Source organism: Apiospora marii, assembly GCF_038362585.1.
Source record: "Apiospora marii strain CBS 49790 chromosome Unknown utg000013l_segment0_segment0, whole genome shotgun sequence".
Taxonomy (NCBI): domain Eukaryota; kingdom Fungi; phylum Ascomycota; class Sordariomycetes; order Amphisphaeriales; family Apiosporaceae; genus Apiospora; species Apiospora marii.
The window spans coordinates 352,808-380,315 of record NW_027117384.1 but is presented as its reverse complement, the minus strand read 5'-3'; the positions used below and the strand labels follow the sequence as shown (position 1 = coordinate 380,315).

At 53.9% G+C, this 27,508-nt stretch overlaps 9 protein-coding genes across 9 annotated transcripts; 5 read left to right on the top strand and 4 right to left on the bottom strand.

The window, feature by feature from the left end:
* Positions 1 to 424: 424 nt before the first annotated feature.
* On the top strand, positions 425 to 2,543 carry PG985_015278 (uncharacterized protein; the record flags this gene model as incomplete). The annotated part of the gene is made up of 5 exons (XM_066835044.1): positions 425 to 862; positions 929 to 1,585; positions 1,639 to 1,996; positions 2,064 to 2,094; positions 2,150 to 2,543. The coding sequence occupies 5 exons, from the start codon at positions 425 to 427 to the stop codon at positions 2,541 to 2,543; spliced, it is 1,878 nt and encodes a 625-aa protein (XP_066676247.1).
* A 625-nt stretch (positions 2,544 to 3,168) lies between these two features.
* On the bottom strand, positions 3,169 to 6,504 carry PG985_015277 (uncharacterized protein; the record flags this gene model as incomplete). The annotated part of the gene is made up of 1 exon (XM_066835043.1): positions 3,169 to 6,504. One exon carries the CDS (start codon positions 6,502 to 6,504, stop codon positions 3,169 to 3,171), a length of 3,336 nt encoding a protein of 1,111 aa, XP_066676246.1.
* Positions 6,505 to 7,841: 1,337 nt separating this feature from the next.
* Positions 7,842 to 8,558, top strand: PG985_015276 (glycoside hydrolase family 11 protein; the record flags this gene model as incomplete). The annotated part of the gene is made up of 2 exons (XM_066835042.1): positions 7,842 to 8,003; positions 8,061 to 8,558. The coding sequence occupies 2 exons, from the start codon at positions 7,842 to 7,844 to the stop codon at positions 8,556 to 8,558; spliced, it is 660 nt and encodes a 219-aa protein (XP_066676245.1).
* Positions 8,559 to 9,133: 575 nt separating this feature from the next.
* PG985_015275 (uncharacterized protein) lies at positions 9,134 to 10,744 on the bottom strand (the record flags this gene model as incomplete). Its single annotated transcript, XM_066835041.1, has 5 exons — positions 9,134 to 9,291; positions 9,441 to 9,785; positions 9,872 to 10,025; positions 10,092 to 10,346; positions 10,448 to 10,744. 5 exons carry the CDS (start codon positions 10,742 to 10,744, stop codon positions 9,134 to 9,136), a joined length of 1,209 nt encoding a protein of 402 aa, XP_066676244.1.
* A 3,646-nt stretch (positions 10,745 to 14,390) lies between these two features.
* On the top strand, positions 14,391 to 14,861 carry PG985_015274 (uncharacterized protein; the record flags this gene model as incomplete). The annotated part of the gene is made up of 1 exon (XM_066835040.1): positions 14,391 to 14,861. One exon carries the CDS (start codon positions 14,391 to 14,393, stop codon positions 14,859 to 14,861), a length of 471 nt encoding a protein of 156 aa, XP_066676243.1.
* Positions 14,862 to 15,877: 1,016 nt separating this feature from the next.
* PG985_015273 (uncharacterized protein) lies at positions 15,878 to 18,648 on the top strand (the record flags this gene model as incomplete). The annotated part of the gene is made up of 2 exons (XM_066835039.1): positions 15,878 to 16,015; positions 16,081 to 18,648. The coding sequence occupies 2 exons, from the start codon at positions 15,878 to 15,880 to the stop codon at positions 18,646 to 18,648; spliced, it is 2,706 nt and encodes a 901-aa protein (XP_066676242.1).
* Positions 18,649 to 18,886: 238 nt separating this feature from the next.
* PG985_015272 (uncharacterized protein) lies at positions 18,887 to 19,549 on the bottom strand (the record flags this gene model as incomplete). The annotated part of the gene is made up of 2 exons (XM_066835038.1): positions 18,887 to 19,452; positions 19,516 to 19,549. 2 exons carry the CDS (start codon positions 19,547 to 19,549, stop codon positions 18,887 to 18,889), a joined length of 600 nt encoding a protein of 199 aa, XP_066676241.1.
* Positions 19,550 to 21,374: 1,825 nt separating this feature from the next.
* Positions 21,375 to 22,364, top strand: PG985_015271 (uncharacterized protein; the record flags this gene model as incomplete). Its single annotated transcript, XM_066835037.1, has 1 exon — positions 21,375 to 22,364. The coding sequence occupies one exon, from the start codon at positions 21,375 to 21,377 to the stop codon at positions 22,362 to 22,364; it is 990 nt and encodes a 329-aa protein (XP_066676240.1).
* A 1,672-nt stretch (positions 22,365 to 24,036) lies between these two features.
* PG985_015270 (uncharacterized protein) lies at positions 24,037 to 27,058 on the bottom strand (the record flags this gene model as incomplete). Its single annotated transcript, XM_066835036.1, has 8 exons — positions 24,037 to 24,494; positions 24,546 to 24,969; positions 25,020 to 25,423; positions 25,472 to 25,559; positions 25,608 to 25,877; positions 25,927 to 25,967; positions 26,018 to 26,339; positions 26,393 to 27,058. The coding sequence occupies 8 exons, from the start codon at positions 27,056 to 27,058 to the stop codon at positions 24,037 to 24,039; spliced, it is 2,673 nt and encodes an 890-aa protein (XP_066676239.1).
* Positions 27,059 to 27,508: the final 450 nt, after the last annotated feature.

Below are 27,508 nucleotides of genomic sequence, written 5' to 3'. Positions count from 1 at the left end.
TCACTGCACATCACTCATCTTTGGCCATTTCTTGGTACGGACAAGAAGCCTGAGGCTCAGGTATAAGAATTCGCCCAAAGCTCCTCATGCCTGAACAGTCCAAGTTGGCCACCAGCGAGCCCTTCACCACATCACATGTATTTCTCCGTGTTGCCTTGTTTCATTCCATGGTGGTGCTAGCTGTACTTATGTGACTAACACCATCACCAGATTTAACGCGTAGCTCGCGCACTTATCCTGGAAGCACTCTTGGAATCGGATACCGTCTGAGGCTCATCTTTATCTGAAGTTGTTCTTCAGTCTGTTTTTCGTTCGTTTGAACCTAGCTTATTCGAAAGACGATTATGGGTCTACTTTCGTCCAAAGCGGGCTACTGTCCGATTCCAACAGCTGTGATAACGCAACCCATTCTTTTTAAGCAATCATGTCTTCAAAGAAACAACCCATACCAGCAGCCAACAATGATGAGCTACCAGATGAGTCCAGCTCGGTTCCAGAAACCACCCAGCGCGAGTTTAACTTGAACGGAAACATCCCGCTCACCTGCTTCATCTGTCCCAGTAACCCTCACTTCTCTGACATCTCCCACCTGCTGACCCATATCTCATCCAAAGGCCACTTGCAGAACAAGTTCAAGATGGATATTGATAAGAAAGTCGACGAGGGAGCTGCGCGCAAGATGCAGCAGTTTGATTCGTGGTACCAGGAACATGGCATCGAGGATCTGCTCCGAGCCCGTAGCGACGCCCGCGAGCAGAAGCAGCGGACCAGCCAAAACCGGAAGCCTGGAAACCTAACGAGCGCGAAGATGAAGGCATCAACCAGTCATGGCAGTGCTGGTGTAGCTAAGCGTGGCAGAGGTGTAAGTAATTCTCGAACTTGCCAACCGTCTAAAATCTACCTTGGCCGTTTACTAATATTGGAACAGGGTCGGCGCAACAATATTGCCCAATCCAAGCGTCGAGCGAGTAACATCAAGCCTGAATTCGAGGATGAGGATGAGGAGAGCGTCTCTTTCACAGACGGGTTTCCTTTCACTTATGGCTTACAGTTGCCATATTGGCATCTGGGCCATGATTCACAGACATTCGGACCCCCTTCCTACCATGCAGGTCTTGACTTCTCACTGTCGAGAATGTTGAATGGACCTGTCTATTCGCAATACAATAATACGTTCAGCGGCAACGGTATCGATGAGGATGGTTATGACAACTTTTCCGATATTGAGGCTCCGTCCGATGAGGACGAAGATTTTGAAGACGAAGACGATCTTACCTCATTTCCGTCCGACAATACAGCCGATACAAGCCTAATTGGGGTCCCTGATCTTCCAGAGGGACTGACCGCTGAAGACGCTCACAATGCTAAGTTCAAGAAGGGAGAGTGGCTGAAGGGTATGGATGTTTTCGATGCGGCGTCCAAAGAAGATCGTCGCAAGAGAAACCAGAGGAAGGACCCTTCCGTTCTGGTAAAGATGCAACTCAACTCGGGGCTCGTGGCCCAGACTGAGACCGTATGCGACTTGCAGTTCATTAAGCAAAGAGAGCGCAATGTCTATGATGAGCCGTCTATTGATGGCAGTGGGGTACGCAACGTCCTCATGGTTCCGCGGGACGATACTAACAATGCTGTGCCTAGGATGAGAAGAAAGCCTCTCGCCCTGGAAGAGGCAGAAAACCTCGAGCTTCCAAGGCAGTACGAGCCAAATCACCAAAGCCCCGAGTCAGGAAGCCCAAAGCAACTCAGATGCCCAAGTCGAGCCCTGCTTTGCGCGGCTCACGACGGACTCGTGGTGCTACCCGTGGCCGAGGTGGCCGAGGTGGCCGGACCGCAACTTCAGCACCACGAGACAATGAAAAGGCTGTGCCGGCACCCACTCGGATTACTCGCTCTGGTCGTGTAAAGGCCAACGGGCATATCAAGGTCGAGTCCTCGGAACAGACATACGGAGATGGCCCGGAGGATGTTTTCAGGGACTCGGAGGTTTCCAGCCGAGGTGAGGGTTGGACCCCCTTCTTCGAGACGGCACAGGAACTCTGCAGATCCTAACTCCTTCTCAGCAGGCCACTTCGGGATTCCCTTCGGCCAGCGACCGTGAGTTTACCAGCGTAAAGTACAGCGGGGAGAGAAAGTTGACTTTATGCAGCAGCGACGGTCTCCCAAGTCTTGCTTTGCGCCCTATCCATCCGAACATTAACCTGCTCTCACCGACACCTACTCACAAGGGACAGCATTCTCGTCTGTACAACGGCAAAGAGAATGATGTTTTCGCATTCAACCGCGAACCTACGCCGAACCCTTACCTGGCCTCCCTTAGCCCTCACGAGGGCAACTCGTTCAACCCTCTTTGCGTACAGTCTCGAGATGGCGTCGGGTTCCGTCCGTTTTCGCCATACGATGACGATGCGAAACCTATCACGAACGGATTCCAGCCCATCAACGCCCACAATGGCCACAACGGCTACAGCTCACTTCACTTTCCGTCTCGTAACACTCCCACGGCATTCCAGCCAGGCCGCCATCACGACAACTTCAATATCTGAGTGATTTAGCCTATAGCCAGCCTTTGCATGTCATGACGATTATTTCGGCCTGGACACTACGCACGCCTGACTCACGTCACCAACAGCAGGACCCTGGAACGACTAAGGAACTTGGACGGGGTTCGTTGGTCTTTGAGGGAAGCATATTCCTTCAAACCTATCGTCGCTTTTCTCCCGGTCTTGTACATGGGTGCTTTCGGTCGGCAGTGGCGCATGGTAAGCCCCCCATGAAAAGCTTTGGGGTACCTTGATCCATACAAGTCTTACTAATGCCGCTTCCAGATCACCACAACACAGCAGCATCGGGATATGCACTTTATTTGATTCATCTTTTCTTCTCGTTTTTTCTTTCTTTTCGTATTTTCCTCACCACATGGCGCTGTGTGGTGTATCATTCCGGTGGGGTGTCATGTGGGCAGGTCTCGGATAAGGGGCACTATCTGGGGAGACCAGGCGAGGATGCCCTTTCTAGACATTTGCGCACTCATCATAGCTGTATATTAGCCGCATAGCCGCATAGAACTTTTCATTTCCGACCGATATTCCCTCTTTGATGGTTACTCATACACTATCCGGCCAGTGAACAAAGTAATGATACATGTAGCAATATGCAAAGCTGCATGGGTTACAGCTGCTCTATGCTTGATACTAGCTGATCAAGTTGGTCAGCTCCATCGGACTGTAGCAAATCGGCCAGCAACCGAACTGTTCCATTCAGCCTGCGCTTTGCGACTTCGTTCTCGAGCTCCCTCGACTTCTTAGCTGCCACATCCATCACTTTCCACGGGATGCGGGCCAGTCTTGCCACATTCAACCCATATGAACGGTGAGCGACCCCATCGGCTACTTCATACAAGAATGTGATCTCTTCATCTAAGCCACTTGACGCAGCTTCATCTGTATCCTCCATTGCTGTGTCGTCTAGGACGCGTCCGCTTTTGGTAGCCTCGAAACGCATATGCACATTTCTTATCCGACCGCCAAGACTATCAGCAACGCGGCTCAGACTCTGGTAATGTGTGATGAACAGCGTGAGGCACTTGGTTTGTTCGACGACCTGCTGCAGCACGGCCTGCGCAATGGCGGCGCCGTCGTGGGTGCTGGTGCCGCGACCCAGCTCGTCGAGGATGACGAGACTCCGCGGGGTCGCGGTGCGCAGGATGTGGGCCGTCTCCGAAACCTCGACCATGAAGGTGCTCTCGCCCGTGAAGAGGTTGTCGCGGGCGCCCATGCGGGTGTGGATGGCGTCGGTGAGTGTGAGCTCCAGGGCGTCGGCGGGGACGAAGGAGCCGACCTGGGCGAGCAGCACCAGGAGGGCGACGGCGCGAACGTAAGAGGACTTCCCGCCCATGTTGGGCCCGGTGATGAGCTGGGCCAGGGGACACGGCGCCGCCAGCTTGGTGGTGAAGGGGATATAGGACGTGGTGAGCGTTTGTTCGGCGATGGGGTGGCGGCCATTCTGCACGGATATGGTGGGCGGGTGGTCGGAAGGCAAGAAGGTGGGTTTGGAGTAGCCCGGCAGGGCGGCCACCTTCGACAAGGAGAGCAGGCAGTCGAGCGTTGCTAGGCCTGACACGGCGTCGCGCAGCGGCTGGTAGTCGGAAGCGACGGTGGATAGGAGTCCGGCAAAGGCCGCGTCACAAGCAGCGGCCAGCGCCTCCTTGTGTTGGTCGCGTTCCGAAATCAGCCGGACGACGTCGGGCGTGTGGAATCGTGACAGCTTCTTTGTCCCGCTGATCTTCATCCACGAAGCCGGCACTTTCTTCAAGTCGGTGTTGGCTACTTCGATCAGATACTCGATGCCGGCAACGGTGGCATATTGTACAGGAGACTTCTTGGCGAGTACTTCGGCGGCGGGTTGGCGATGAGCATCCAGCTCCTGCTCCACGGAAGCGATGCCTAATTTGTGATCGGTGATAGCGTCCGTCTCTTCGGTCTCTCGGAAGAAGGTGTACTTGTCATCTTTGCGCGCGGCCTCGGCATTGATACGATCCAAGTATGACAGCACTGAAGGTAGGATGGCTGGGAGAGAAGCGATGGCTTTGCTGATGGCTGGTGAGGCAAAGTCCGTGGTGGTGCGTTGTTGCGAGTATTGTACTGCGATCCTCTGGAGGGTTTGAAGCACCGCCAAAAGCTCTGGTCGGGTGCATTTGCCATAGTAGATACGGATCAAGCTGCGTTCCAGGTCTGTCCTGATATTCACCAGTAGATTCTGCAGCTGGTCAACTTTCGGCGAGTTCTGGTGATTGAGCAGTTCTTCTACCGCTGCCACGCGCTCTTCAAGCTGGCTTTGATCTAGCAGGGGTCTGCCTAGCCATTTGCGCAGCAGGCGTTTGCCAAACCGGGTGAGGGTCTTGTCCAGAGCCCAGAAGAGGCTTCCCTTTTCAGCCTGGTCTGTCTGGTTTCGATACACCTCGAGGCTCTCCAATGTTGTGCCGTTGATGAGCATGTGGGAGCGAGTGCTGAAGGACTGGAAGTACTTTGTGAGATCGAAAATGTGCTCCAGACCATATTCTTTCAAATGGTTGATCATGGAAGAAAGGCAGATGGTTACGGGCTCAGGAAGCTTGAGGACCTTGTCGAGCAGAGAGCTGGCGTGCTCGTTATCCTCGCTTTCCTTGAGCTTCTCCGCGTAGAATTGCGTGACGTGCGAATAAGCTTCTGCAGCCGTCGTCTTTGACTTGGGTAGCTTTTCGACACGACTGCGGTCTCCGAACACATTGGTGCCACTGGACAAGTGCTTCACCAGCTTGTCCGTGGCCTTGGTAAGCTCGCCGACAATGAGGAACTCGCAAGGGGAAATATGGAGTAGTCGCGTCTCAATCTCGCTACGCATGAAGCCATCTTCGAAGCTATCGTATATGATGTCGCCAGTAGCGGGTTGAACGGCAATGATGCCAACATCGACCTTTTCATCCGTGCCCCCACCCTTGGCCTTGGATTCGGTGATGCACAACAAATATCCGCCAGAGGGCGAACCTCCCTGTTCGAGCTCGCCAATTTCATCAACGTAGGTCCCCTTTGTGTAGACGTTGGTCAGCTGCCTCACAAAGGGCGCGTTTCTGTTGTCTCCAACTTTCTTGAGGGCTGCCGTCTCGATCTGTCGGATGACCCCGACCTTGTGCCCAGCGGCCACCAGGCGTTTGGCATGAACTGGAAGTCGCGGTACGGGTATGCTAGCCGAGGCAAATCGATCCAAATGCGCCTCGGACGGATGCTCATCATACCGCATTTTGCCGGGTATGCAGACTATGCTAAGCTCTTTTGCGGCTATGCGGGCATCCTCGCCAAAGAAGCGAAATTTGTAGCCGACTTCCATGATCAGAAGGGTGTCCATGTTCTTTCGCTTGATGGCCAGAAACTGCTCCTCCATTGGGGTCAGCTTCCCCGTCTTTGCCCCCTTTTTCCGGCCTTTCGGAGCTGGACGCTGCTCTTCCTCGTCCTCTTCGGCATCCTCGGCGTCTTCAGGGTTGGTCTGATCGTCGTTCGTCTGCCACGCCCGACCTCTCAAGCTATCTGGCCGTCCGAGCTTCTTGACAAACTTGGTATGCAAGTCTGCCTTCCTCTTTCTCTCGGCAGCATCGTCCCCGTCTTCTTCGGACTGAGGCTCCCGCTGCGAGGCCGTCTCATCGTAGACATAGCGCTCTGTTCGTGCAGCAGAGGGCTTGGTGGTGTTCTTGGTTTCGGACTTGGTGTCGGACTTAGTGTCGGACTTGGTGGTGTCGGACTTGGTGTCTGGCAGCGAGGTAGCCTGGGTGACCGCAGCCGAGGGCCTGGATCGCTTTGTAGGGGTTTCGTTTTCATCATCCGATGGCGGCTCTAAGGAGCGCTTTTTGGAGCTGCTCCCCTCTGGTGTCTGACTGTGTTGGGCTTTCCAGATGGCATTGAGGCCGTTGACGCTTTTGGGAGTGAAAAAGCTGGTGAGTGCTTGCTGCTTCTTCTCTTTCCCAGCTCCCGCCATTTTATCGCAACGAAGATTAATAACACTGCCAACAGTACAAGTCGATTACAAGGCCAAAAGGGTGCGTGCCGGGAAATGAGAGACGAGAATTGATTGAAGATGGCGTTGATTTGCTCGACATCAGTGACGTGACGTGACGTGACGTCGGTGCGCGATCTCCTTAACGCGCTTTCCACGATTGAAGACGCGTATTGAAGGCTAAATTGTTCCAGCGTGGATGGATTTCAGTTGGGGTACTTAGCTCCTAGCACGTATCAATCGCCAGCAGCGCTACCTCATAGGGGTTGGATAGGTACATGTATCAAGTAGGTTCCAAAGGTACCTATCCAATGTTTGCAGTCGGGTCGGTGCCTGAACAGTGCCGGCTGCAGGTACGCGCTAATCATTAACCCCCGCCATGGATTGGGACCAACCCAGCTGCCCCGGATTCCATATGCCCTTAAGTGATGGCTCGCTCTCTTGACATCCTCTATCTGTCTTTAGCCTCGCAACAATCTCCCGACGAGGTTCCTGCTGCCTGTGTAAGGCTCCAGAATTGGCGTTCTCAGCTCCGGGGCATGGGCATTGGGAGACGGCAGCCACCGCATTGCTCTTTTCCCTTAGCCAATAGGTAACTAGCTGCATGAGGTCCTGCCAAGAGCGACGCCATGCTCCTTATATAGCTCGTCAAATGCCCGCTCTACGCAAGCATTATTGGGCGGCCCATCATGAAACACTTGGCAGCTGGCAATTAATTGCAGCTCGGGAGTCGTTGTCGGCACCTCTCTCGATTTGCTGCGCAAAGCTGTCTCGCTCCAACGGGTCATGTCTGTTCTAGGCAGTTCTCCGTTGAATAAGCAAACACCCAGCATGATTCCCAGCGCTTTGGAGATCGTCGGACGGGACAGTCCCAAAGAAGACTTCATCTATTGGCAATCAAGGCTCAAGCCACCATGCTGCGGCAGGGGTATTTAGCCGCCGGGAAATCGTTGATATAGTCCATCAGTCATCATGCAGTCGCTGTCCCAATAGCTTGGCAAATTGCCACTCCTTACCTTGGCTTCCCAATCATCCATCTCACATCTCACAGTTGCAATCTATACCCCACAGATGCCGGCAGTCATACGCCACAGGATCGCCATGGGGATTGCCGTTCTTGCCAGGCCCCGGAAGCTCAAGTAGGCTTCGTGATTAGGAATAGTGGCATGGGGTTGGCATGGCTCATGGTGAGGGGTATCTCGGCCTGGATAGGGATCCCCAGGGATATAAGAAGCTCCAGGATCGCCAGTGACCTGAACGAGAAGGATTCTCACCATACAGGCCATTCCAGCACCTGGCGGCACTCCTCGTTGCTCATCATGGTTTCTTTCACTGCACTCGCGCTCGCTGCCACGGCCATCACCGGGGCCCTCTCTTCCCCCCTTGAGCTCATCAAGAAGGCTGGCACCCCTTCAAGCACCGGGACCCACAACGGCTTCTACTACAGCTTCTGGACTGATGGCGGAGGCAATGTGAACTACGTAAGTGGTTTCCCCGACATGGCCCAGACTAGGCGCTGACAAGCCATGCCCAAACAGCAAAACACGGCTGCCGGTTCTTACAGCGTGAACTGGCAAAACTGCAACAACTTTGTCGGTGGAAAAGGGTGGAACCCCGGCTCTGCTCGCACCATCAGCTACAACAGCACCTGGAACAACTTCGGGGTCAACAGTTACCTGGCCGTCTACGGTTGGACCCGAAACCCCCTCGTTGAGTACTACGTCGTCGAGGCCTACGGTTCGTACAACCCGGCCTCGGGGGCGCAAAAGAAGGGCAGCATCACCGACGACGGCGGCACCTACGACATCTACCAGACCACCCGTGTCAACCAGCCATCCATCGAGGGCACCTCGACCTTCCCGCAGTTCTGGTCCGTCCGCACCCAAAAGCGTACCAGCGGCACTGTCAACGTCCAGAAGCACTTCGACGCTTGGAAGTCTTCTGGTCTTCAGCTCGGCAGCCACGACTACCAGATTGTTGCGACCGAAGGCTACCAGAGCAGCGGCTCTGCTACTGTTACTGTCCAGCAATCGTAGATTCGCCGGCACCACCCGTGACGGGCGACAGCACCGCCCAAATGCACCAGGACTGGATACGCCGAGGGGCTGCATGCTTCGACTATTCCCACCAGTCTAAAGCCGGTGTTTGCTCATCCAGCTTCTCTCTCGGTTCTCGCTAGGCATGTAAACAACTGTCTGGCATCTTGGAGGCTGTTCTTCGTCTATATATTCTCGTTCATCCTTGGCCTAGCGCTAATGTACATATGTCGTTTCACTGGAAGGACTTATTACTTACACCACTGTATCGGTGACAATTCCAGTCATTATTTCCACAAGTGACGCTCTAGGGTACACGGAAGATTGTGTGTAGTCATATGTGAACGCATGCATCATATAGTGTTACACTTCTCAATGCCGTGAAGCTCATGACAGAAAGCATATGTTGGCAACTCAAAAGGAAAAAAAACAACACCCCACCACGCAATACCCGAATGTTCCGCCGATGATCAGGGTTGACGTTTTCCAACCCCTGTCCGCACAATACAATTACACCCTACAATCCTACCATCGTACCATCTCCCTCAAGTCCAGCGAGGTGCAGAAAGCCCATGTCATGGTGTGGTAACGCCAGCACCGTTAAATGCGATCTTGTTCGGGCTTCCCTTAGGATCGCGTACCATGTCTGGTGTGGCGAGCTCGATCAGTCGACGACGGACCACATCCGAGCCAAGCAGGTTCTCGCGCGACATCAGGTACGTTGCCAGGCCGGCTACATGTGGAGAAGCTAGCAACACCCAATAAACCTTTGTCAGCGTGGCCACCCCATATAGTACGACACCGGCAGAAGGAGATGAGGAGGGGAGCAGGAGAGGTGGAAAGAAAAGCCGGTTATATGCAATGAGGCTCGCGGAGACTCACCCATGCTAGTCCCGCTCAGCGTAGTGTACGCGCGACCGTCGGCGCTGGGCCACGCGCTCGTGATGTCGACGCCCGGTGCGAACATGTCGACGCAGGCTCCGTAGTTGCTCCAGCTGGGCCGCGTGTCGGACTTGTCGATGGCTGCGACGGCGGTCGCGTTGGGCCCCCGCGCGGGCGAGAATCCGCACGCGTCGGCGCCGAAGTTGCTCGCGGCGACCACCACCGTCATGCCCTGCGCGTGGGCACGCTGCACCATGTCGTCGAGCGGCTGATACGTTGAGCCCCCGATCGACATGTTAATCACGGAGCGCTTGATCATGCCCAGGGCCGTGGCGTTGCCACAGGCTGATATATCTCCTTAGTCTCCCAACCCAATCTAAAGTTTCCAAAAGGGGGAGGAGGGGGAAGGGGAGGTTGGGAGGGTTTCGTACCCCAATCTACGGCTGCCATGACGCCAGACCAAGACCCTGCCGAGTTCTTGTCGAGGCACTTTACCGCCACGGGAATGGTCGTATTATCGACTCCCACAGAGTTGCCGGCCGCTGTAGCCGCCGTGTGGGTTCCATGGCCGTTATCGTCATCATCCTGTGTTATGTCAGCCTGCCTTGCCCACCTCCTGTACTCGGGTGAAGTACTGGTCAATAAGCTTACCGGAGCTCCGTCAATGAAGTTCTTGCCCCAGACGGCTCGGCCACCAAACTCCTGGTGTTTAAGTTGAATACCGCTGTCGAGGACGTACAGCCGGGTCTTCGGTGCCGTCGTCTTGAGGTATCCGATCATCCCAGGCAGGCGGTGGGAGATCCGGGCGAGCCCCCACGGCTGAGAGGATACGCCGTCGTCCCGGGGTCTGGGGTTCTTGGTGGCCGCTTGCACAGTGACCTTCCCATCTTGAGCTACGTAGGCAACCTATAGAGGAAAAGAAAAGGGGGGAGACCCGGTTAGCCCCGATCAAGCAATTCTTCCCCAGAGGAAAGACATGTATACAGTAACCGTAGATGGGTACTCACTTCGGGGTGCCTCCTAATTATCTCTAGCAAAACCCTGTCGCACTCGATGTGGAAAGCGTGCAGCCCGTTAACGCTGTCAAAAGTCTTCCGCAGACCACGAAAGGGGCCGAGAAGCGCCCTGGACAGCTTGCGCAACGAGTCGTAGTAGGCGTTGGCTGCGGGTGGCGTGAGGTCCTGTTTCAGGACCACGATCCAGTTGTTCTCGAGGGCGTCTTTGACGTCGTGGCCTAGGAGAGGCACCTGGGCGAGAACGAAGAGTGGCCAGAAGCACATGACGATGAGTTGAGTCAACATCATCTTGTCCCCTTTTTATATCCTCCGGCAAGGAATCGAAAAGAGTGCTGTGGGGTGGAGAGTCGAAGGTATAAGCCGGCAAGCTACTGGATATGATGGGCTGTTTGTTTGTCTGCAAAGTTGGCTGGCGGCGAATCTGTTTATGAAGTTATCTGGAGACATTCAGTGGTTCTGAGCCAAAGGGGCTATGATCATTTATACTAGTAATTCCGGCGAAAGAATGTCTCGCTTCTTTGCGTGGGAAAAATGGTGAACAGCTCAACCTGTCATATGAACAACCCCTTCATAGGCTTTACACACGTCGCCTCCTGGTTCACATCGGTTCCCACGGGTGTTCGTCATAGGAGATCGATACATTAGAATTATGTCGGACATCACCATAGGTTACGAGTATGACTATTGGAGCCACATATTGAGGTTCGAATCGATACTGACTTCCTACTGGTCCCCATGGCTTGTTGCCATTTTCCGCACCGGGAGCGCTTGCATGGTCTCTCCTCCTCATCCACCCATCAATTTATTGCTCGATGTCACCTGCCGCATTCGACAAACTATCAGCTTTCGATCATTCAGTATGGCCTAGAGTGAGCCTGGCGTTCGATAGATAGGCGGAAGCGCCGGGTGCGCTGAGCAATCCCTTTTTGTTGCGTCTGGCCACCATGGTCGGCGCGTTGAAGATCTGCCGGGGGGAAAAATGGAATCGAAGGCAAATCTTGCACGGGGTATCGTGAAAAGAATAGTTAGATGCAGTCTATCGTGATTCGGTTGGTACATGGCAATCGGGTCTTGCATATGCGCTGTATGAGTTCTACTTTTTGACGTCTACAATGCATATCCTGGTGCCCCAAGGTGGACGAACCTCGCAGAGTGGTCTACTGACTCCCCCCCCCCGAAAAACACGAATTTACTGCAATATGTGCACATAATTTCCATCAGATGGTTTTCGGTTTCGAATTTCCCAATGGTAGGTAGATAACGTAATGGGTAGCAGTGTCGAGAAGAAAAACAAGATCGATGGCGTTTTGCATGTCACAGTGGCTTCATAGTGTAACTGGATGGACATGCTCAGATCATTCCCATTGGCTCTTGAGTTGTGTCAGTAGCCCATTGACTTTACCAAAGAACTCCGAATCTAGGTCGTTGCTTTTCAGCAGCTGAAACTAGGTCTATTTAAGCACGACCAAAGGGATAGCTGGATAGACGACGGCGACATACGTTGGTATACCCAATGTACAATGGAGAGTGTCCCGTGATATTCCCTGACACGAGCAGCGTGCCGCCAAGTCTAACAATCGGTCGTACACGTCAAGGGTCTTGGTCTCAAGTTCTCGGACTGAGCTCGCACAGAGGCCGTGTCTTACATACCCGTATTTTTTTCGGAATCCAATAGTCTAACATGGCGACAAGGGTCGGGGATGCGTACCCCCCGGTATACGGTCAAGCAATGAATGAGAATGTAACACATAGAATGGGCTATCAAGACTTTGTATCGAAAGAACAGAACAATGCCACGCGGCGTGCTATCCCGGGGCAACATACTCCATTGCACCGGGCCGTATATCGCGATATGTTTGCGGTCTGGGGATTTTCTCTCATCGGCCTGCCTGCCTGCCATCTTCAGCTGCACCGATACTGTTTGTGTATGAGTTTAAGCCAGTGGTAAGAGATGTTGAGGCGTGACTATAGGCCACTTTTGAGTGAAGTAGGCATGAGTCGTTGGACGCTGACTCGCATGGCGAGTGGATGCATCCGAATCATCTGACATAGTACCAAGCGTACGCCAATATGGTATATGCAGACCAGACAGCTCATCAGGTCTGCCGGAAGCTCATACGGCGATGGTCACGTATGATTCCCTACCCCCCCTTTTCCTCCTGCGCGCCTGGAGTGAATGGCCCAAGGGGGGTTGCACAAGCGTGAATGCGACTCTCGGGGCAAAGCCTCTCACCTGAGCCTGTCCGGGGAGTCTTGGAAGCCTCGTGGAGTCGTTGGAAAGGTGGGATGGTCGCCCAAGCCCGTTTGTCGAGCCTGGATTTTGATCCATCCTGCGCCTCCCCTTGCTCGTCAAAGCGAAGCAACCTGGTAGACAGACTGTAGCCAACAAATCGCAACGCGTGGGTGGTCTGGAGTGGCAACACTATCTAACACGCACGTCAAGCAAGATGGACTGAACGTGACAGCAGCTGGAGGACATGCTCAAGTTTCGAATCACCCGTACGATATGATAAGGTGGTTTTGTCATCGGTGCCCTCCTTTGTTGTCGTCCCCTGCACTCGGCATCTTAGGTCAGGGCCATGCCTCCGCTACGGGCTACGGAGAATCTAAGCCAAGAGTTCAAGGCGCATCAATGGAAAATGCCTCATAGAAAGAATGGCCATGTAGCCAAGTATGCTTGATGTCTGGTGTAGTTCATTCCAAAGGATGATGACTGGCTGGTGATGGCATCAGCGCGGGGAGCTAGCTGGCGGACGAAGGAAAAATGGCTCATAACAGAAGAAGGGGCCCGTCTCGGCGTCGGTGCTTTGTGCTATTTTAACCAGTTTTGCGGCGTCCAACCGTATCTTCTCGGGCGGCTTGTAGAAGGAAATTCAAGAGAAGTTTCGTGTCTGAAATCGACAGCCCGAGCAGGGAGTGCCAATGAGAGAGGCGCGGCTTTCCTGAACGGGCAAACCCCTGCCTGTTCTGCCTGTTCTGCTTCGAAGCAGGTATGTTGGCTGCTTGGCGTGCAGCTCCTCCGCACTGTCAAATAATGTTTCCTGTCAACGGAGACGATTGCCGCCCTGCAACCTCCCCCGCGCCGATCATCTTCGCAATCCAGTTACTAGTAGGCTGAGGCCGCCCCATGGCATACCGCTCACTACATACCGACATACCGACATATTTACTTAACATAACACCATCGAAATACCTACACTGTCGCCGTGGTCGAACCTCGTGGCGGTGATTTCGCAACTGCAATCTGGCGTCCGTGTTTGCGGGATTTATTCTCATGGCCGCTCAGTTCATGCATGTTACAGCAACCTCGCGCACAAGGACGCCGTCTCCCGTGGATGGTGTTTGCATGCTGTGTCTGCATCTGGACCTGTATCCGTATCCTGGTCTTGCCTATTGCTCACCGCGCCATCTCGCACGCCCTAGCCTCTCGTGTGCTCTTGACCCTTGACCCTTGACCCTTGACTCTTGACCCCCAAGATCCATCTTGGCCTTGCCGGATGGTTGTATCTACGCAGTCTCTAAGCAGTCCCTAAGGTGTTGGCATGCTTTCCAAAACGTCTCACCGATCTTGGGATGGCAGCCAGTTGTCGAGAGACGTGACATCCGGGTGCCCAGTGACGGGAACATAAAGTTCGGGCCAAGCAGCCAAGCAGCCAAGCAGCCAAGTTCGGCCAAGTGCCATCGCGCGCGCCCCCCCCCCCCCCAACGCCCAATCGCCCCCTCGTCCCACAAAGGTTCTTCGTCCATAGCCTCCAGCGTAGGTTCCCGGCCAGGTGCTGACTTGCCCTCGAAGCTTGTTTCTTCCTTCGTTTCCTTCTCGTCGTGCATACCCGTACATATATATAAGGGGGCAATCGCGCACGTCTCTAGCCTTCTCAACTCTCGATTGACGGTATCGTACTGCCGCTGTAGAATGCCTCTCTCCGATATTTGCATGCTCTCAACTTCTGTTCCCACCATTCCTAGCGCAGGCAGGCGTGGCGACGACCAGTTCACCACCGCCGCTCCCTTGCCACCATATCAGGACCGCCCGGTCTACCATTCCGCCCGTAGGGACAGCAGTTCAAGCTCCTCTTCCTCTTCTTCTTCCTCCTCCTCCTGCTCCTGGAAGTGCCCCCGCAGTATATGCGCCATGAGCCCGGCCAGCGAGGCCTATTCACCACCGTCGCCCCCATCTGTGTCCCCCATCACGGCACACCGTACCCAGCGCACCATCAGCCCGGGTGTTTACATCTCCAAGGGAGAGGGCCACTCCGTTCGACATTCGTGGATCATCGACGGCCGTCTCGTCGAATTCCCCTTCGCCGCCACAAATATCAGAGACACGTACGGCCACAGGACAGCCGGGCTCAGCCAGGCTAGACCCCTTCCCACCGGCAGTGTTGGCGGCGGACGCTCCGTCTAGTCGAGCACTGCTCTTAGTATCTCTAGGTAGGTCTCCTTGAAGCGATTATGCATGACCCTCTGCCCAGTCTGTGAACGATTGATACCTGGCTCCCTCCAGTCCACTGGACGTGCGCAAAGGCGGGCTCATCTTTACGTTTCCCATATCGTTTTGCGTTCATGGCCGTTTCATTCGCTCACCACAACACCATTTTAGATTATCGATGACTTATGGTGACCGTGCTGGACGAACTTGGGACGATTGCCAACTTGCTTTTCTCCCCAGCACTCTACATATTTCTACCGGGGATCCCTGACTGCAAACTCCGTCATCATCATCTATGATGAACATTAGCAATGTGGTGGATTCCTAGCAGCTGTCAATACAATGTTATATGCCTGTCCGTGTGTGTGTGTGTGTGTGTGTGCGTGTGCGCGTGTGTGTCACATCTGAGTCTTATTATGCCTGTCGTTCATGAGAACCCCCAATGCGGTCTCAACTGCATTTCTTACTGGAGAAAATGGGGATACAGATGAGACAGGAGATCTAGGTACGTGCGTGCATATCGTGGTACATAGTATGCTAACCTTGGGTTAGGTAGCTTACTGTTCAGCATTGATTGACCCCTGGGACTTGGGTGGTGGGGGGCCCTACCTACAGTAGGTACCTGTATCTCCAAGGCTCCTAAGCGCGTATTGGGTGCAGCCTAGGAGGTACCTAATGCACACCGCGCCCAAGAAGCGCCATCAGCGCAGGAGGTCTCAATGTTAGTGGACTGCTGTGGTGGGTGCACGCCTGTAGCTGCATGATTTGCAGTGTTCATGCCGCTGCAGAACGGCTTTTGGCGAATGCTACGTCACTCGACACGCCAAGTCATCATCCATCCATCCAAAACATTCCAAATCCCCATCAACCCGTCTTCCCAACTTCGGCCTCGCATCGCATCACAGGGGAAAGAAGCTCCAGAAACCACCCGATATCCTGCAGCTCGAGCTTCGAATCGCTATCGGACACCGGCTCCTTGATTTGCTCCGATCATGGATGCCTGGGCAGCGTCCAGCAAGAACAAGACTACATGCAACGACAATGAGGCGGTAGTTCCGGGTTCCAAGGACATTCAAGTCCAGCTCGTCATTTCCCTGTTGCTGGGCACCACAGCTTTCCTCGCCTTCTGTGTAGGTCACGCCCCGAGGCTATACAAGCATACTCAAGTCTCTAACACTATCCAACCAACCAACAGTTCTTCAGACCGCGATGGCCTTCCCTATACGCAGCCCGAAAGCGACACACCGATCCCAAAATCGCTCTCCCCGCCCTTCCCGACACTTTCTTGGGATGGGTCCCGGCTTTGTACCGAGTGACCGACGAGCAGGTCTTGGCCTCGGCTGGCCTTGATGCTTATGTCTTTCTGTCCTTCTTCAAGATGTCGATGCGCCTGTTCTCGGTCATGTTCTTCTTTGCCGCCGTCGTCCTCTGGCCTATTAATATCACTTTCGGTGCCATCTCTCCGGCCCCCGGCAGCGGCGGCGACGGCGACGGCGACGGCGACGGCGACGACGACGGTTCCAATGGTACCTCCTCGCTTTCTTACGGCCACAAAAACTACGGCTACAATCCCTTCACCGTGATGGACGATGGCGATAACAATGGGTTTGGGTCGCAGACCGAGTCCAATTACCTGTGGGCATATCTAGCATTTACCTGGTTCTTCTCCTTTCTGGTCATATACTACCTCAACTCGGAGACATTCAAAATCATCAAGGTTAGGCAGGAATACTTGGGCACCCAGAGGACCATAACAGACCGTACGTTCCGCCTGACCGGCATTCCCAAGGATCTTCGCACGGAAGAGAAAATCAAAGACTTTGTCGAAGGCCTCGAGATCGGTCATGTCAAGTCGGTTACCCTGTGTCGCAACTGGGCCGAGATTGACGGTCTGATGGCCGATCGCAAAGCCGCCCTGCGCAAGCTAGAGGAGGCCTGGTCGGTATATCTGTCCAAGAAGCCAACAGCCGCCGAACCTCGCCTCAGGAGGCCAGGGCAGGGCAATGGCGATACTACCGACGGCGAAGTTGCTGTGGACGACGCTGATGTGGACCAGGAGAGTGTGCGGGAGGGAAGTCGGCTGCTGGCCAACGAGAGCCTTCGTAATCTAATGAGCGAAAGACCACGGCCTACCACCCGGGTTCGGTTTGGCTTCTTTAAGATGCGAAGCCGCCAGACAGATGCTATCGACTACTTTGAGGAAAAGCTTCGCCGTCTAGATGCCAAAATCGTAGCCGCCAGGAAGAAGGAGTACGAGCCTCAGGCCACCGCCTTTGTGACGATGGATTCTATTGCTGCGAGCCAGATGGCTATACAGGCGTTGGTCGACCCACGCCCGGGCGAGCTCCTTTCGAAGCCCGCTCCCAGCCCGTCGGATGTGGTCTGGCGCAACACATACGCGTCACGCTTGAAGCGGCGGACCCAGTCGTGGCTCATCACCATCTTTATTACTCTGCTCACCCTGATCTGGGTGCTTCCAGTCATCTTTCTGGCCAGTCTTGTCAGCATCTGCACCATCGAGAAAGTCGCCCCGCGGCTTGGCGAAGTACTCAACAACCACGAGCTCATCAAGGCCCTTGTCCGAACTGCCCTGCCTGTAACCGTGGTATCGTTGCTCAACATAGCCGTGCCGTACTTGTACGACTATCTCAGCAACATGCAGGGCATGATCTCGCAGGGCGACGTGGAGCTATCGGTGGTTTCCAAGAACTTCTTCTTCACCTTCTTCAACGTGTTCCTGGTCTTTACCATTACCGGATCGGCCTCTACTTTCTGGTCCTCTCTCCGAAATGCCGTCAACCAAGATGCCGGGACCATTGCCAGAAACTTGGCCACCTCAATCGCCAGCCTCATTGACTTCTACATCAGTTTCATCATGCTACAGAGCCTCGGCCTGATGCCCTTCAGACTTCTTCAGTTCGGCAGTGTCTTACTCTATCCCATCTACAGGATGGGCGCCAAGACCCCACGAGACTTTGCCGAACTGGTCCAGCCGACCTTGTTCAACTATGGCTTCTACCTCCCGACGGCGCTATTGGTCTTTATTCTCTGTGTGGTGTACAGCATTATGCCGCGGTCATACCTCGTCCTGCTCGTGGGTGTCTGCTATTTCACCCTAGGGTATTACGCCTACAAGTATCAGCTCCTGTATGCTATGGATCAGCCCCAGCATGCCACTGGAGGCGCTTGGCGTATCATCTCGTCGCGCATCATCATTGGCCTGATGTTTTTCCAGGTTGTCATGCTGGGTACTTTGTCACTGCGGAAGGCCTTCATCCAGGCTGGACTGGTCGCCCCTTTACTGGTTCTCACTATATGGTACAGCATGTACTTCAACCGGCGGTTCAAGCCTTTGACCGTATTTGTAGCTTTGCGTAGCCTGAAACGCGATACCGATCCAGGCATACAGAGCAACCCCGATCGCGATGCTCTTCAGCCTGGAATGCCTACCAGGCTCGCCCGACGGATGAGCACAGTCGACGAGGACAAGGAGAAGGGCTTGCAGTTTATCAACCCCAGCATGAATGCTCCGCTCGAGCAGCCATGGGTTTATCAGGACCCTCCGCCGCCGTTATCGCCTAACGAGTCGGCCATTGCTTTCACGGACGATCTTATTGATGTTGAAGAAGGGGTGGACGGTGACGTGGCCAGGACGCCACATAGCGAGGCGAATGGAAGAAATGGTGGGATCAACAGCGGATCGAGTTCCTTCAGCTTTGGAGATACCCATGTCTGGCGCGACAACGGCGGCGACAACGTTTAATGTTGTTCTTTCTTTTTGTTTAAGATATCCTCATGTCGCGGGCGGTAGATTGATACCATTCACTGTTAGAATGCACACGAAGAATGAATTGATAAATGACCACTATACTTGACTACACTTCATGGGCGTGCACACGTACTTGCTTCCTTCTCTTGTTCATCGTCCAAGGCGTGAGGCGCGATCAGCTTCCTCCCGTTTACTACGGCCACATCCCATCGAACATAAAGAGCCAATCTTCCTAATACTTCTCGAAGTTACTGGTCAGCCAGCTGAGGCCGTCCCCCGGCCTCCGATCGGCAAGTTGTAGGAGGGCCAATTCTGCAGCGCGTCGCTCTCGGTCCGCAGGTGGATGCCGAGGAACCTCGTCCGGTTCTTCTTGTCCGCAGCCTTGGCCTTTACCTCGCGGCCGATCGCGTCGACGACCCGCACGCCCAGCGTCAGGGTTTCCTCGCGGGTCCCCAGCAGCCCCCCGAACGTCGCGACAAACTCGGACCCGTCGGCGCGCCTCGTCGAACATGTAGCCGAAGGGCTGGAACCTGGAGCGCAAACCAGCGAGGTTCGTGGGGGAGCGCATGGCGATGCGCGGCATGACGGGGACCGATGCGCCGGCCTCGATGGCGTAGCGGATGCACGTCAAGATGTAGTTGCGGATGTTTGCCGGCCCGCCCCAGTTGTTGTCGCAGAGGAAGACGAGGCCCGGGACGGCGGCGGCGGCAGCGGCGGCCGTTTGCTCATCGCAAACGCGCTTGAACGGCCAGGCTACGAAGGGGCCGCGCGGGGACGGGAAGTCGATGCGGCGGCCGGCTGCTACGTCGAGGCCGGTAGCCAGGGGAGCAGGGCGAAGAGGTATCGAAGTAGGAGTTTAACACGCTTTCCTCATGGACAAGTGCCCTCCGATCATGGCGGGCAGGGGTGCAGGCCGTCAACCGCGAAATGGCATGGCGCGAATCAGTTGCGCTGGGCAACATGTGCATTGCATGATTGAGGAATGATTCGATTGGCCCGTCTTCGGTCTACCCCTATTGCGAATTTGTCGCGTGGTGTTGAGGGGCGGCTATTGCTCACGTCGTCCATGTAATATACACCCACATATATATAACTTGACTGCTCCGTCGCCTGCCTACCTTAGTCAGACGACTGGGGACTAAGATGCGAACTGCCGGCCAACCTCGAGACGGTGTCGCTAGCGTACAGCCCAGCGGGATTGATAATGTATTACTGATGGCTACGATCGACGTCGCCTGGAACCACTCTGTCTCCAAACTCTAAGTATACATACTTATATCTTTAAAGGTACGCGGAGCAAGTGTTAGCGGGCTGTCAGGCACAACCGACCTCAGTCATGCATAAAGAAAGAGACACCGGGACAGCCCAGCCCAGCCCAGTCCAGTCCAGTCCGGTCCGGTTCAGTCCACAGCGTAAAGGCGTCAAGCAAGCGAGGTTGAGCGACAGTGAGTCTGCGTGTAGGTATCGAAAGGGAGGGCAGTGCTGCATGCATACATACTGGTAGCCACATTATGCATATGTTGTGGAGTTGGAGATTGGCATTTAGCCGGCTGCAGCAAAGGTGACATCGGGGCCGCTTTGGCCTCGGGAATTCAGCTCGAGGCTGCGAGGTTGCGAGGTTGCGAGGTTGCGAGGTTGCGAGGTTGCGAGGTTTGCCGGCCGAAAGGGCCCAGCAGTACAGGGCCCCAGAGACCAGGTCGCATTGGGGGATGCTTGTATCGACGCTGAGTTGCGAGATGGAGTGTCAGTGTCTCGTCAATGCCGTCTTCCATCGTAGGTACGGATACAGTACTACGCATGCCAATGGCCACGCACGCTTCAGGTGGAGGTGGGGCTAGGCTTACAGGTTTGCAGGCAACATTCCATGATTGATTGATTCGAATCGATTGTGACCCAGTCACCGGCCCCCTGGGAGAAAAGTCTGTACCGGGTAACGCCTGAAAGGGCAGCGAGCGCTGTTGAGGGGGCGTATCGGAAGCCATCCACAAGCCGACCTGGCAAGATGCAAAGTGGGGGGCTCCTCCTAGCTGAGCTCGCTAAATCCATTCTGCCCTCGGACCGGGACTTGGGCAATCAGACGCCTCACTTCTTGGTCGGGCCTTGCTAGCGGGATGGATTCGAGCCCGTGCCCGGATGGGGATTATTGTCTGGTCGTATATCGATTGACCAATTGCTGTCGCCGAGCACTACTCATTCAGGTATGTAGATACGTCTAACTGGTTTGGTAGAATTCTATTAGTACATTTCAAGTACATATTGGTTGTTGGGTATCACCAGACCAGCCTGCCCACAGCCACTAGCCCGTCTGCTACTATTAGAGTTTGATTAGCTTCCGCAAGCTTGGGAACCACCAGCTCCCAGCTCCCAGCTCCTCCTCTTTCTCCTCCCTAGCTGCCTAGGTAGTAGTGGTCTGGTAGTAGTAGTAGTAGTAGTAGTAGTAGTAGTCGTCTTGGTAAGCCTGTTACTTAGCCTGGCAGTCAATCGTAAGTCGTAGGTAGCTGGGTAGAGGTAGTGCTTGGGTAGGATGGGCCACGCCTCTCTCGCCTGGGGCCTTTTTATACTTTGTCCAGCTGCCTCCAAAAACCCTCACTCCAATCTTTTCCCTTACAATTCAAATCGAGCACAGAGAAGCTGCCTGCCGCTGAACCTGGACCGCGGCAAAGGAAACATTAAGTACTTTGCTAAAGCACGCCGCCATCCCCTCCCTCCCTGAACATAACATGACGGTCATCGAGAACGGCTCGCTGCCGGTCGTGCTTGTCACGCAGATGCCCTCCGACGCATGGATCGAAGGGCTTGCTGTGCGCCCCAACGGGCGCGTGCTGACTGCCCGCCTGGACCAGCCCGAAGTCTATTCCTTCCTGGCTGAAGACTCCAACGCCGCCCCCGAGCTGCTCTGCACCTTTCCGGGCTCCAATGGCGTCATGAACATCTGCCCCCTGAAGGGCTGCCACGACGAGTACGCCGTCCTGACCGCCACCATCAACCTCGCCAAGTCCCAGTTCTCCAACTTCGTCGTCTGGCGCATGGCCCTCCAGTCCGGCTCCGGCTCCGGCTCCAGCCCCGCCCCGGAACCCGTCAAGATCGCCGCCATCCCCGACGCCGGCTCCATCCTCAGCCTCACTGCCGCCACCGAGCGCATCGTGCTCCTGGCCGACTCCGCCAAGCATTGCATCTGGCAGCTCGACATCGAGACGGGCGTGAGCTCCGTCTTGATCTCGGACGACTCGATGAAGATCAAGTCGGCCGGCGACTTCTTTGGCCTGAACCGCATGCGCGTGGCCGATAGCTTCGTCGTTTTCACAAACACCAGCGCCGGTACCATATGCAAGTTCCCGTTCGGCCTGGAAGCGGATCACTTGCGCGCGACGGGCCCCGTGGAAACCGCTGCCAACGACGTGGTCGACTGCGATGGCTGGGCCATGACCAACGGCAAAGGCACCTTTTATCTCGCCAACTACATGGACGGCTTCCTCTGGAGATTGGACGTCGACCCCGTCAGCGCCGAGGCGACAACCACCGTTGTCCTGACCGACCTCGTCTCCCCCACCGCCGTGGAAGTCGTGGACGTCAACGGCCAGCCCAAGCTCTTTGTTGTCTGCTGTGGCCAAATTGATGTCGGTTGGGTAAAGGAGCGTGTCTCGTGGAATGACATCAACGCTGCTGTCCAGGTGACGGTAACAACCGAAGAGGTAGTAGAAGCTGCCTAGGCCTTGGCGGAAGCCTTGTTGTCGAGTTAGATTTCCGCACCCGAGGCAGGCTCTCTCAACACTCAGGCCCCTCTCTCGGACGCGGCCATTGGATGCCAAGTCCTATGAAGTCGCGTCGCGTCGCGTCGCGGTTGAGGAATGCCTTCAAGGGGTAGCCCTGCAGGGGAGCGTCGGCATTCTGCCACCATTTGATCCTGCACGAATGCGGCTCAAATCCTCTTTGGAAACCCAAGCTGGATCTATCGATGCCAGTCTTCCAGTTCTGGATCACAAGGGGCGAGTCAGGTCTTGGGTGGAGTGCGTCGAACTGACGCCCCGAATGGGTTTGGCTAGAAAGCGTTCCATCAAGGCTGGGCACTGCCAATCGCATCTCAGATCACGCACGAACAAGCGACATATCACACCACCCCGTCAGTTATGCACAGTGGCACCACGACGCTGATTTATCGAATTGGGCGACGGCCGCGCCAATCGACTGAAGGTGGCACGGGTTTCGGTTGTCAAGATCGATGGCTCTGAAAGAGATGCGGGTTATTCGTGTTGTATCAAAACTGACCGTTGATGGATTCCAAGCCAAAGACGACGATACCGCGGGAAGAGTATTTAATCGATGTCGGAGGGTCTTGGGCCATGGGCACCACGTCGGTCCTACGTCCAGTTAAAACAATAGTGACTCTGGGTCTTGGCAAATTCGGTCAAATCGGCCAACTGGAGATGACACTGAGAGGTCTATGGTGTATTGGGTCATAGATGGATTGTGCTATGGGGGTTAACCTGCATGGGAAACTGTTGCTTTTTGCATTGCTGTCGCATGAATCTGTTTCGCGCCGATCATGTATCATGCTACAATTGATACATGTTATGCGCAAAGAGGCAGCACATGACAATAAAACACGATACGCTTTGGTAGTAGTGCTATGTATATATAAAGCTATGAGATACCCTCCCCTTCACCGGTTCAGTTCGAATTAATCGCAAGTCTCCTAATTCACGTCATACGTTACATAATAAAGGCCATCTCATTCTAGGGGGAATCATGCAACACTGAATTGATCTCAACTATTTTCGAATATAGCCAGCTCGGCCAGTTTTCATATTGCCGAATTTAGTCAATCCGCTAATACCTCCATTTGGTGCCCCCCAACGACCATGAATGTGAAGACCGCCATCGGCATCTTTGCGGTTTCCGCTGCATTGCTCGTCACAGCCCTGCCAGTCCCGGCGCCATTGCCATTGTCGGGGTCCGGTCTTCCAACTCATACTTCCACAAGCATTGCATTCCAAGAGCAAAAGACAGCAGACGGTGGCTGAAAAGGATTGAGTTGCCCTGCGGTATCATTACCCGGGTTGCTCCTTGGAGAGGTCAGTCGCTATTACCTCCATCAGTACCCTCCTGTTAACCTGATATGACGCCCAGATCTGACATTTTACGTACGGCCATCTTTCTCGGGGAAGGAGTCCATAGTCGGCGTGGCAGAAGAAGCATTCAGGGTCACGAATGGCACCACACCACATTACGCGGCTTGGCGGCTTCGACAGATACCCTCGGCACATAGTAACTTGATAAAACCTTGATCACGATAGATTTAGTTCAGCGGGGTCAATCGATTTGTACAGAAGCTCTGTCTCTTGATATGATGAGAACGCAATGACGCTGTCCGTCTGAACCCATTTACTCTGCTTCTTCAGCAACACTCTCGGCGTCATGGTCGTACGATGCTCGGCCGCTTTGGGCGATTTCATCCATACGTACAACAAACTCGCCTTGCAGTTGCTTCAAATAGCTACCAAGAGCAGCGTCATCCATATCAGAACCTCTCAGTTGAAGTAGACTTTCATTGAGGTTCAGCATGAGTTTGCGCCTCAAGGCCAGCTGCCTCGATTGTGATGTTCGCTTATTCTCTTCCATTTGCCTCTTGAGGCTGCTTGACACACATTCTGCGACCTCAATCAACTCCTCGGGGAATCCAATTATGCTAGCCAAGTTAATGCCGTAGTGCACTTCTTGAGCTGGGCCAGAGTTGACCTTGTATAACATCGTCATCTTTGGAGTTTCTTGATCGTTGCCATGCGAAACCTCAGTCTCTAGATGCAAATTGAGCACGCCGGGACGACTTCCGAGGACCGCAGCTAGAAAAGATCAGCGCATGGTCATAGGAAGCAATGGATCTGTGGGCATACTCAGCTGTTCAAAGTGTGTCGCAAACCACACAAAGGCTTCGCTCTGAAGCAAGGCTTCTGATATCGCTATGGCGATTGCAAGGCCATCCCTCGTGCTGGTCCCGCGTCCGAGCTCATCAACAACAACCATACTATTCTTATTGATGTTCCTGAGAATAAAGGCCATTTCTCTCATTTCTATGGAGAAAGTCGACATGTTGGCTTCGATACTATCATCGGTAGACATCCTAACGAAGAGTTGCCGAATTATTGGAAACGACGCATATTCTGCTGGGACGAAACAGCCGATCTGGGCCATGACTTGCAACAACGCCACCATTCGAATGTACGTGCTTTTGCCACTCATGTTACAGCCAGTGATGATTTGAAAGCGGTGTTGTTCGTTGGCAAAGACGTCGTTTGGGGTGAATTCCTGCTGCATCAACTGTGCTTCGTCAGTTCCCTGTGGAAGATGGTGACATGTGCCCTACTTACTTTCTCATATATTGGATGCCGAGCTGTTTTGAGTGCCAGCACGCCGCTCCCGACTTCTGGCCTGATGTAGTCTCTGACAGTGACCGACTGCCCGAAGCTAGACATCATGTCAAGGAGGGCAACGCTTTCACATACGCGGAAGAGGTTGGGGATATGTCCACGAATAGAACTGAGAAGGTCATGGATCACACGATCGCTAAGCATGACAGCTTCGTTGTGGGAATCTGTGATCCGAGTATTGATCTGGACGAGGGGTAGAGTCTGGCATTCGAGGTAGCCCCCCTTTCGGACTCGGTTGATAAGGATGTCTGGCGCATCCCGATTCTCTATGTCACACTCCCGCAGCCGTAGCCAGTATTTCCGATCTTGATCAAACTTGATATCGAGGGAGAGTTCAAATTCTTCTGTCCGTTATGTTAGGAGGACAGTCATTAGTGCCTCGTAATGCTTACTGTTAATATCCTCCACGTGTTGATGAACATCGTCCGTGCCCTCTTTGTATGTTTGGCGAGCCACATCAAGCAACCCATTCACGCCAGACTATTGTGCTATCAGTCAAAGCCTCAAATGTTCATGAACTATGCTCACCTTGACTGCATATGTTCTTTGATGCCACATGTCGATTGGAAGCTTCATGAAGGTCACGTCCTCGTTGATTGTCTCCTTGATCATATCGAGAACAGGCTGAATAAGTTCTGGGCGGCAAATCCTCTGGATTCGAAGGAGAAGTACCGACTCGGCTTCTTCCAATGCCTCATGTACTGCTGATATAGCTACCACGAAGTCCTTGATCATCAAGACCTGGTTGATAGCCTGCTGCGATTCATAGATTGATGCACCTTCAGGTACAATCACGAGCTGTCGAGGGTTAGTTTGCAGCTGTACAAGCCACGACGCCGCTACTTACCTTTGTCAGGAGCTTTTCAGCATCAGCGAACCCCTTTAGAGCTTCATTTGGTTAGCAGTGACGCAGATAATGACATGGTTGGTAACCGTACCCTTTCGTATCTCAAAGAACATATCCTCCTTCACTGCCAGTTCATCTAGAGCATCATAACGAGGAGTCAGGGTGCCATTCACCTGTGTGGATGGCTGTAATATGTTGCTGCGTAGCATCCGGGCTCCCATAGGCGTGGATGTCTCATTGAGTATGCCGTAAAGGCAGTCCTTTGACATTGAATTCTGTATATTCTGAATAAGCTCGAGGGACTGAATGGTGGAAATGTCAATCATCATAGTATTCTCAGATGGCTGGTAGCTCAAGCGCAAGGAGTGAGGCATGATCGTCAAGTGACAAGCAAGTCTCATATATTTGACTGCCTTTAACAACAGGTTAGCGGGCTTCCCAAGCTTGGCTTTCAAAAGATACATACTGCTGCGAAGGAGCATGTGGCATAATAATTTCCTTGTATTGCGACCTTGGTGGCGTCGAGATCTTCGCGGAATGAGAGCGTCTGGATGAACTCCAGTCCTAGCGTCTCGGACCAATACTTGCGATCGAGAGCCTCAACAGGCGTACCATGGTTCGCTCCCTCGACTATAGACAGTAAGTTGGACTTTGGGTGTGGCGGAAATGCGGTATTCACCATCAAGATAACCGAAGGCCCGTATAGTCGTATCTTGTGGACAGTTTTGACATAGAACTGAGAGTCGCATATCTGACTGAGGACTGCTTCGTTCGTTGTGGCGTTGATAAAGGCCAATCCAACAGATGGAGACACGCCGCGTGCTTCACTGACGGCACAGATAACTTGATGGCCGTCAGAGCCCCATAATGAGGACACTGCACAGGACCTTCGTCCAGATGCGGTGCTCGCATTACGACGGTGACCAGATGGATGGGATGAACTTGTTACAGACCGACTGCCAGACCGCGAGCGAGAGGTTGATTGGGCAGCAGGGGTCCGCCGTCCAGCCGTGACTGGAGGACGTGGTGTCGAAGTTGAAGTCCGGGCCGAGGAATTGGTTAAGCGTCGGTTGCCAGCCAGGGAGCGTAGTGACGCCGTTGACGGTCGCCTTGGCGGAACCGGAGACGACATGACGAACTCGGTGGTCAAAACAACTGGTGAGATACGAAACACTCGGCTGGGGATTTCAGGAACGCATCCTACGTTTTGAACATAACAAAGGTCAAATTATATTGTGACGAATCAAGGAACCGACCGATGCATTAACAAGTAATAATACTATGGTAACTGGTGTAATGGGTGGGGAGACCATGGGAAAGCGAAATATGTTGACTTCAAAGGCTCCCTGTCCAGATTCATCAAATTTATGTTGCACTTTGGGTGGTGTGTATTGTAAACCGACAACGCCAAAAGGCAACAATCATTTGCTGGGGGTTATCTGAACCGGAATTCCTCGTTTTACCGCTTACCCTCATCCACAAACAAGTCAAGTGCCACCGGCACTTTACTCGATGTTGTGCCTTCCGATATATGCCTAAGGCTTGTAATGAATCTTTGTACATAAGCTATTGAAGTATAAGT